General features: G+C 41.5%; 1 protein-coding gene across 1 annotated transcript in view; it reads right to left on the bottom strand.

Annotated features, from left to right (window-relative positions):
* Mfn1 (mitofusin 1) overlaps positions 1–10,749 on the bottom strand; it is a 48,484-nt gene that overhangs the window by 27,321 nt on the left and 10,414 nt on the right. The window contains exons 5-7 of the mRNA XM_029475181.1: positions 7,020–7,144; positions 5,734–5,842; positions 3,249–3,356 (exon numbers count right to left, since the gene is read on the bottom strand). Of these exons, the coding sequence (XP_029331041.1) occupies positions 3,249–3,356; positions 5,734–5,842; positions 7,020–7,144 (342 nt within the window). The remainder of the gene's footprint in view (positions 1–3,248; positions 3,357–5,733; positions 5,843–7,019; positions 7,145–10,749) is intronic.

Here is a 10,749-nt window from a genome sequence, read left to right as displayed (position 1 = left end):
AGAGGAATGGATACAGAAATTATGGTACATTTACACAATGGAGTACTACTCAGCTATTAAAAACAATGAATTTATGAAATTCGTAGGCAAATGGATGCATCTGGAAGATATCCTGAGTGAGGTAACCCAATCACAAAAGAACACACATGATATGCACTCACTGATAAGTGGATATTAGCCCAGAAGCTCAGAATATCCAAAATACAATTTACAAAACACACATGAAACTCAAGAAGAAGGAAGAGCAAAGTGTGGATACTTCGTTCCTTCTTATAAGGGGAAACAAAATACCCAAGGAAGGAGTTACAGAGACAAACCTTGGAGCAGAGACTGAAGGCATGAACATCCAGAAACTGCCCCACCTGGGAATCCATCTTATAAACAACCACCAAACCCAGACACTATTGCAGATGCCAACAAGAGCCTGCTGACAGGAGATTGATATAGCTGTCTCCTGGGAGGCTCTGCCAGTGCCTGACTAATACAGAAGTGGATGCTCACAGTCATCCATTGAAGCACAGGGTCTCCAATGAAGGAGCTAGAGAAAGTACACAAGGAGCTGAAGGAGTTTGCAGCCCCATAGGAGGAACAACAATATGAACTAACCAGTACCCCCCAGAGCTCCCTGGGACTAAACCAGCAATCAAAGAAAACACACAGAGTGATTCACGGCTCCAGCTGCATATGTAGCAGAGGATGGCCTAGTCGGTCATCAATGGGAGGAGAGGCCCTTGGTCCTGTGAAGGTTATATGCCCCAATGTAGGGGAATGCCAGGGCCAGTAAGTGGAAGTGGGTAGGTTGGGGAGCAGGGGGAGGGGGAAGAGGATGGGGATTTTCAGAGGGGAAACTAGAAAAGGGGATAATATTTGAAATGTAAATAAAATATCTAATTTTTAAAAAGTGAGTTCAAAGCTAGCCTGAAATATTAAAAATCCCTGTTAGACGGAGAAAGACCAGGTTGATGATGCAACTACTTAGTGCTTACCTCACATGCACGAAGCCCTGAATTTAGTCTCCAGTATCAGAAAAAAATACAAAAAAAAAAAGTGAATTAAAGTCAGCAGCTAATTGAGCTGACTGCTTGTGGACGTTGTACATCGTGGTGCGGAGCCTAGTGCGCACCACGATGTACAACGTCCACAAGCAGAGAAACCCTGTCTCGAAAAACCAAAAACCCAAAAACAACAACAACAACAAAAACAAATACAAAACAATCAAAAAACTTTCAAAGGAACATGGAAACTGGGGCTACAACATAGTTCAGTTAGTAGATGTCTGCTTGGCACACACAAACCCCTGGATTCAATTCCCAGCACCATTAATAAAGTGGGTCTGGTGGCCCATGCAAAGGACCACAGCACTCAGGAGGCTGTAGGAAAGGACAGCTCAGAGTTCAAGGCCAGCTTAGGCAGAGCTAGTGAGCTATTCTGCAAAGATGTCCTAATTCTGCAGTTCCTTTAAAGAGCAATGGAACAGGGGCTGAGGGCTCAGCACTTAAGAACACTGGCTGCTCCTCCAGAGTACCTGGAATCAATTCAAAGGAACCACATGATGGCCCAGACCTGTCTGTAACTACAGTTCCAGGGCTTCTGACACCCGCACACAGACATACACGCAAGCAAGTGAAGCGGGGGGGGGGGGGGGGGGGGGCAATGTTTCATGTTTATAAAGCACACAACTAAAATCAGAAAAATACCAAAGAAAATTAAATACATACTACTTATATATTGTGAAGGTTACTATTAACAAAACAGAGAACTTGTAGATTAGTATTCTGTGAGGGTGTTTCTAGGGAAAGTGGGAAGTCAGCAAGACCAGGCCTGCTCATTTCCCATGCTCCCTGTTCCAGGCCACCTTGTGGTGAGCTGCTCTTTCTATGATTCACACTCTTACCACCAACTGGAGCCTCTGAAACCATGAGTCTCAACTATGTTGTAATAATAACAAAAAAAAATTGACTAATACATATATCAAATGCCTTTGGGTATATTGTTTTGTTTTGTTTAGAGATAGAATCTCACTACATAGACTTGGCTAGCCTGAAACTCACTTATTTGAGCAGGCAAGCCTTAAACTCAGAGATCTAACTCCCTATGTCTTAGAGCAGTATTTTTCATTCTTTGGGTCATGACCCCTTTGGAGTCACATGTCAGATACCCTGCGTATCAGACATTTACATTATGATTCATAACAGTAGCAAAATTATACTTATGAAGTAGCAACAAAATGGTTTTATGGTTGGGGGTCACCACAACATGAGGAACTGTATTAAAAAGGGTCACAGGATTCGGAAGGTTGCGAACCACTATTCGATCGATCGATGTGTTGGGATTAAAATGCATGCACCATCATACCCAGCTCTTAAATGCCAGACCTTTCTAAAGTGAGTGGAAGACATAGGCTCAGTATGTAAGAGACCCTAGGTTCAAGCCCCTGCAGCACCTAAACCAGGTGGCACTTACCCGTGACCTCAGCACTACGGAGGACACACAGGAGGATGAAAGGTTAAAGGCAAACCTCAGTGAGACAAAACACTCCACATCAAAAGCAAAGCAAGAAACCAAAACAGAAAGAGGGCAAAGGCCCTGAGGAGCTCTGGGTGTCAGGTGTGCTCAGCTGCTCTACCTGCATTCTAAGGCAGGTGTGTGAAACTGGTGTTATGATGCAGGTAGGCATGTTTCTGTTACATATTTTATACTTTGATAAAAAGTTAGACATAGTGCTAGAGAGATGACTAAGAATACAGCTGCTCTGCCAGAAGTCCTGAGTCCAATGCCCAGCAGCCACACAATAGCTGACAACTGTCTCACAACTCTAGTTCCACCAACGTCCTACTCTAGTCTCCCCTGGCATCAACCATGCAAGCAGTGCATACACGGAAGCAAAATATGCACATATGAAAAAGAAGTTTCAAGTTCTGTGACAAGTAGAAGCTTAGTACTTCAGATGCCTATAACAGACCCCTAGAAGTTTTCTAAAACCAACTCATTTTTTTTCTTTTCATTTTTTCAGTCCTGTATAGCTCAGGCCAGCCTTAAACTACTGCTGACTCCACAGCTCATGTTGGTTTTGAACTCGTGATCCTTTTGCTTACACCTAGAGTCTGGGATTAGAGTGTGTATCATGAGACACAGCTATATTCATATTATCTTCACAGTCAGAGACTCACTGCTCAAGACACTCTCTGAGGTCTACTGTTCTCGCAGACAACAGTGTACATGAGTGCAGTTCAAAGGGACAAACTCACATCATCCATGTACTCCGGCTCCGAGGCAGAAGCATCCCAACGGTTATTCAGGATAAAAATGTTGGGCTTGGAGAGCCGCTCGTTCACCTTATGGAAAAAATGTTTCTCCTGAAAAATACCAAAACAACATTTTCAACAATATTTCTATATTCATGTATACTGGACCATTTGAAGCACAGTGATTAAAGACCCCTGAGAACTCTTACCTTTCCCTCTGAAATCAAAACATAAAAGAGCAGGCCTTCCTGCTCTTGCCAGGCTCTCTTGAAATTCAACTAATACTTATCAATCTGTATGTCTAGACATAAAAACGACTGTTTGATAATAACCCCAAGTGCTCCACGTTACTTCCAATCATTTTTAAGGGTTAGCTAAGTTACTGGTTGTGGTAGGGGAACACCATTAGTCCAAGGTAGACACAAGCAGCTCTCTCTGTGAGTTTAAGGCTGTTCTACACAGTTAGCTTCAGACAAGCCAGAGCTACATAGTGAGACCCTGTCTCAACAATAACAAAAGCTAGGTTAGTAATTAGCAATGTAAGATATCTGTGCAAACTCTAGTAACGGAGCAAATATTCTATGGGCCTCTAGGCCTTTTGGCTAAGTCCATGTGAAGTACATTATATAAACACTGTGAAGTACGCATCAGTCTACTCAGGGCAAAGACAGAACACAGCTAGCTGAAATAAGTAACATTCCATGAAGGAAGCAACTGGTGATAATGATGGGCTTCAGTTCTCACACAGCCCAAGCCTGCCCTGAGCCCACTACGTAGCAAAGATGACCTTGAATATCTTCTATCTCCAAGTATTGAGATTACAGACATGTGACTACACTCAGCTTTCTATGGATTTCTGAAAGGGGAGGAGTTCAGCAGTAGACAAACTGCATGTACAAAGTAGCATCAACAGGACAGGGGTGTGGCTCAGAGGCAATGCCCGTCTCACACATGCACAGCTGAGTTTGATTCCTAACAGCAGCGAAAAAACAAATGAGAACAGTATAAGTAGAGGCTCCAAAGTCAGAATGAGGCTGAGAAGTCTGCTAAAGGAGAGCCCTGAGGGCGTGAAGTCCTCAGTGTGTGCTGTTTGACACAGGCCTCAGACACAGAGGAAATTGGGAAAGTCTCCTCCAGGCCAGGCTCAGGAAAACAAGGCCTTTCTATGGTCCACGTGGGGATGCTGACACTGTGTGCGGAAATGCCCACCATAGCTTTCTCCCTCCAGATATTTACAACATGAAGACCGCTTCCCTACTGAGACTGTTCCTACTAAACCTGTCTCCTTGTTGAGCTATATCTAACTGTGCCCCCTTATCTACCTACAATAACCCATTTCCTTATTCAGTTGTATACAATAACCCCTCCTCTGTATTGCACATATATAATAAACACACTGAGAACCCAGGGGGCTGTGGTTTCTATCAGAAAACCCAGCCCTCCCAATTCCAGCCTTTCCATGTTTTCATCTGTTTGCCTGTTCTTCATTCCATAGCCCTAGTCAGATCCTAGTCAGATCCATCCCTAGTCAGTATGAAAGGCCTTGATTTAGCCATCGCCCAAATGATGGCAGTCCTCTATAATATCTCAAACACTTGGGCAGTTTTTCATAGAACGAGGTTACAAGCACTACCAGAATTACAACAGAAGCCTGGTGTTTATAATAGTAAGACCCTAAAAACAAAGCAGGCCTCACTGGTGACACCTTAGTTACACTGGTGCTCAGTCACTCATACACTTTTGGCAAATATTTTTTTTTCTTTTTTTTTTTAAGATTTATTTATTATTATACATAGGTACAGTGCAGCTGACTTCAGACACACCAGAAGAGGGTGGCAGATCTCATTACGGGTGGTTGTGGGCCACCATGTGGTTGCTGGGATTTGAACTCAGGACCTTTGAAAGAGCAGTCACTGCTCTTAACCACTGAGCCATGTCGCCAGCCCCAAATAACAATTTTTAGTAGCATGTTACTGCTATTAAATACATTTGCCTATTAGATATCTAAACTCTGATATTTATTTGGAATGAATCTGGTCATTCTGGATAAAGAACCTTCCTCAGGGTAAACACAGATAAGTTGAAATCTACAGTGCATCAAGCTGGGAAAGAATGGGAACTTGAAGAGAAAAGGTCTGCCTGATGCATGACAGAGAGGCAAGAGAATGGATGACTTAGATTTTATTAAGACTGGTAAGTAAACACCTTAACAACCTTAGTACCTGTGCTCTTCCAGGCAAACATACACAGGGTGAGTGTCAGTATCACACTTGTATCTCCTTAAACCCACAAACATTTCCTAGAAGCTAAATCCATTAAGCCCCAGATTGCTCCTGAAAGCAGTAAACACTGTAGCAGGCCAGAAGCAGCCCTCTGGTTCTGGGAAGCACAGGCTTGCCTCAGTCTCTTCCTAGTTCATCACCTGACTATCCCTCACTTCACAGAACTAAAGTGGACATCACCCAAGCACAGCAAGAGTAAATCCTACCGTGTTCATCAGTGTTGATTCCGAGTTTGCAACCAAAACAAAGACATCAGCATCAAGGCAGAACTTATCAATCCAGATATCCAGCTCTGTGGTGACATCTGTACCTGGGCTAATGGAAAGGAAGCAAACACTGCGTCATACAATGCTTGTTAAAAAACAAAATTTGGGTTACAGATATAAAAACACAATAAAAAAAAAACTCTATCATTTGAAGTCTCAAAGGCAGAAATTTTCTTAGTTATCAAGCTGATGTCTAGAAAATTTTAATTTGACAAAATGAGCAACATAAATTAATACTTCAATCTTTCACATTTTGATTCCTGAAGCTAGGAAAAAAGTACCAATGATAAAAACAGTTGAGGCAAATAGCAATGAATTGTTCCAATCAGCTAAATTCAGTACACGTTTAGAGATGAAATTTGGAAACATACCTTAAGAAACAAAACACCAAAAACAACAACATAACATAACAACAAAACCATCTGAGGGCAGGCATGGTGATGCACACCTTTAATTCCAGCACTCAGGAAGCAAAGACAGATAGATCTCTGTGAGTTCAAGACCACCTTGATGTATATAGTGAGTTTCAGGACAACAAGCAGAGCTATACAAAAACCCTGTAAAAAAAAAAAAAAAAAAAAAAAAACCCACACCAAATAAACAAACAAAAACATCAAAACTGAATGGTTTCCACAAAACATTACATTTAAATGGTTGACTCCTTTGAATACTATAAGGAAAATATTCAATTGATGCACACTACTTTGTCAAATACTGATAAGATGATTTTAAAATACATCATAGGGAGCTGAGGCTGTAGCTCAGGGCATAATAACTGCATAGCAAGCAAAAGGTCCTTCATTCAACCCCAATGCCACAACTAAATAAATTTAAACTACATTAAAAATGTGTACTAATGAAAGCAATGGAGAAATTCCAAAAGCACTCCATTAACTTCAGAAAATGAAATCCTCCTAGATTCCCTAGCTATATGAGAGGGAAGCAGGAGCAGAGGCCTGGGGTCCCCTCCACTTCCTAGCATAGGTGTAGCAAGACGGACTGCCTCCTCAGACTTGCCGTCTCCTCCTCCACCATCTCCTCCTCCTTCTGCTCTTTCTGCTCCTTCTGCTCCTGCTGTCCTCTCTGCAAGACCTTCCCCGCCATGATGAACTAAACCCTTCCTCCCTCAAACTGCTTTCTGTCAAGTATTAGATCGCAGAAGTTTGACAAACAGCACTATTCTATTTAGTAAGCCCAGAGAAAACACAATTCAGATGTAAATTTACCTGTCTACTAAAACCAGGTCATCTCTCAAGAGGGCACATTTTGCTTTGGGCCAAAATACATGCACAAGACAGCCAGCTTTCAAGTCTTTATCCATATGGAGGGCATGGGCCAGCTGATTAACAGTCTAAAGTGAGAAGGAAAGAAAGGATCAATTAAAAATTAAAAGTACTATGTTTTGGCACAACATCTATTTGATTTTAACCCAAACTAGTGCTAGCTGTAGCCCAGGCTGGCCCTGTTCTCACCATTTTATTTCTGTGTCTTCAGTGCTGGGATTTACAGGCGTGTAGCAGTAAGCCCAAATGAACAACAATCACTTTTGCAAAACTGAAAGTTGACCTTCAAATGGTTTGAAATAAAACCACCTGAACAATCTTGAGAAGTATAAGGGAGATATATATATATATATACACACACACATATATATTCACATGTATATGTATATATGTATATATATGTGTGTATATACACACATATATATACATATATATACACACACACATATATATTCACATGTATATGTATATATGTATATATGTGTGTATATACACACATATATATATACATATATATACACACACACATACATATGTCACATTGAAATATATGTGTGTGTGTGTATATATATATATTTAATGTGTAGGGGTATTTGCGTGTGCATATTTATATATCAGTGCACCGTATGTGTGCCTGGTACCCTCAAGATCCAGAAAAGGGCATCAAATACCCTGGAACTGGAGTTACAGATGGCTGTGAGCTGTGAGCGCTCTTTATCACTGGGACATCTTTTTAACCCCCAAGACACTGCGTTTTAAAACAACCAAATGGAAAAAAAATTCTTAGGAAGGTTCCTCATACCAACTGTAAACAAGTAGGGTTTGGGAACATAGACAACAAACAAATAGGACACTAGTAACAGAGCCCAGTGGAACTCCTGATGGGTGCTATTCATAGTAAAGAATGAGTGATGGAGTCTGTTGCTTTTGAAAACTTATATTTTCTGGTTGTTCTAAAATAAAGGTGTACTGCTTAGTTATAACAGGGGAAACTCATTTAGAAGAAATGTTCCTAAAGTCAACTTAAACATCCTCTTAAAGTAAGAGAGGTCAAGTTTTCACTCTCGCCCAGACTGGCCCAAACTCATGACTGTCCTCAGGCTTCAGCCTCTTGCATCTTGAGGTGCTAAGATTATAGTTGTGAAGTACCACACTCAAACCTGTGAGGCAGAACCAAATCGATCTTTCAAGAGAGGAATTTATTTATTTATTTATTTATTTATTGTCTCTTGACAGGCAGCTATTCACAAAAACATTCTTGAAACCCCTATCATTTAAAGCCCAAACCAATCCTATTTTTCAAGCTAAGGTCTCAGGAATATTAACTTATAAGACCAATGTACATATTTAATGTAACTCATACATGTGTTAAATAAACAGCACAAGGGGCTTAAAGCAAAATTAGAAAATAAATTAAGGAAAGGCCACAGCTCACACACCAGCACAGTTCTTACTGAGAGCATCTCTTAGAGCTGAGAAGGAACGTGGCTCAGTTTGTACAGTGGCGCCTGGCCTCATGCTCTGTCCCTAGCACTGCATACACAGAATGTGGTGACACGTGTCTCTTGTAATTGTGGCATTTGGGAGGTAGAATGGTCATACTTGGTTACATAGCTAGTTCACAGAGAGCTCTCGACTACATGTGAACAGTTCTTTAAAAAAAAAAAAAGAATGAAAAGGCGAGGCTGGAGAGCACACTGGCTGCTCCTCCCGAGGCCCTGGATTTGCTTCCTAGGATATAACCCACCCACACCAATCCCAGGGGCATCACGCTCTTCTGGCTTCAACAGGCACCACACCTTTTTGATACATATACATATAGGTAGAAATATCCAAACACCAAAAAAATCAGGGGTTTAGAGAAACATCTACTTATTGAATGTACTCAAGAGTGAGTACTGACTGAGGCTGAAGCAAGTGTCCGTAGTGAGTGTTAATTTTTGTTAATCTGCTTTTTAATTTATGTTTTATGAGCATGGGTGCTTTGTCAGCATGTTTTTCTGGTGCACAGTTTGCATGCTTGGTGCTCACGAAGGTTTGGAAGGTGTTGTTCCCTGAAACTAGAATTACAGATGTTATCATCTACAATGCAGATGCTAGGAATTGAACCTGGGTCCCTTGGAAGGGCAGCCAGTAATCTTAAGCCATCCCTCTAAGCTCCTATTTGTTATTAATATGGCTTGTTTTAATAAACATTTTGATAGATTTATAAGCCTACACAGCAGTTTTAGTCCAGGATTTTATGATCATGAAGACTGGGCACTGGCTCAATGAGCACTTCCCTAACACAAGGCCCCTGGGTTAGCTCTCCAGCACCACAAACAAACAAACAAACAAATAAGAAAATAAGACACAGGGCTGGGAAGATGGTTCCACAGCTAACAGTCGGTCAGGCCCAAGTTTGCTTCCCAGAACCCACACGAGTATGTCTCACAACTGCTTTTAACTCTCTCTGCTGGCTTCCTCCAGCCACGGCTCATGTGCACATTTACCCCTATTTTCACCATCACTGACACCTCTCCATGAGTGTGCATGAAGACATGTGGGGACGAACACACACACACAGACACACACGGACACACACACACACTTAAAATTAAATGAAGGTGGAGAGATGGCTCAGTAGTTAAGAGCACTAACTGCTCTTCCAGAGGTCCTGAGTTCAATTCCCAGCAACCACATGTTGGCTCACAACCATCTGTAATGGGATCTGATGTCTGAAGAGAGTGACAGTGTATTCACATGCATAAAATAAGTAAGTCTTCTTTTAAAAAATTAAATGAAATAAAATAATACAATCATCTATAACTCCAATTCCAGAGGATCTGAAGCCCTCTTCAGGTCTCCATGGCAGCAGGCACATACAAGGTGTACAAACATATATGCAAGCAAAACACATATATAAAATAAACTGTAATGGGAGGTTGGAGGCCTTTGCTTGCTTTATGACAAAGTCTCACCATGTAGGCTGGCCTGGAACTCAGGGAGACTGCCTACCCTGCATTAGTCCACCACAACATCCACAGCTTGGCTTTGTTTACGGCGAGAGTTATATATATTTTAAGTTCAAAATAGAGAATATTAACTGTAAGAACACAAGTACTCAATAAGGTATGAGCTGTTACAGTTGTGATAGTAAAATACTGTACAGGACTGCAGGTTTATTACTTTAAAGGGAGCCACTCCTTAGGGTCATTTCCATTAAGGAGCAGGGGAGGGAGACAACGTTAAACAAAGAGAACTTGAAGCAGAGAGCACAGATCAGGAAAAATGAGAGATCATGTCCATAAAAATATCACAAAGCAAATTTTCCCAAGACTCACATAATTCCCCACAAATATATCAAATTTGAATTTGGCAAACTTAACTGCAAAATAATAGTGATGTCTGTGGTGGTTCAAATGAGAATGGCCCTTATAGGCTAATATATATGAATGCTTGTTCCACAGTCGGTGGAACTGTTAGGGAGGAAATATGGACTTGTTAGGAACATAGCTCAGGCACTCTTGCTACCATGGTAAGGACCCAAACTGCTACTGGTCCTAGTCTCAGAAATCTGCATTTAATAATGAATGTGCTAGCCGGGCGTGGTGGCGCACGCCTTTAATCCCAGCACTTGGGAGGCAGAGGCAGGCGGATTTCTGAGTTCGAGGCCAGCCTGGTCTACAAAGTG

This window comes from Mus caroli, chromosome 3 (assembly GCF_900094665.2).
Source record: "Mus caroli chromosome 3, CAROLI_EIJ_v1.1, whole genome shotgun sequence".
Taxonomy (NCBI): Eukaryota; Metazoa; Chordata; class Mammalia; order Rodentia; family Muridae; genus Mus; species Mus caroli.
This window is presented reverse-complemented; position numbering and strand designations above follow the sequence as displayed.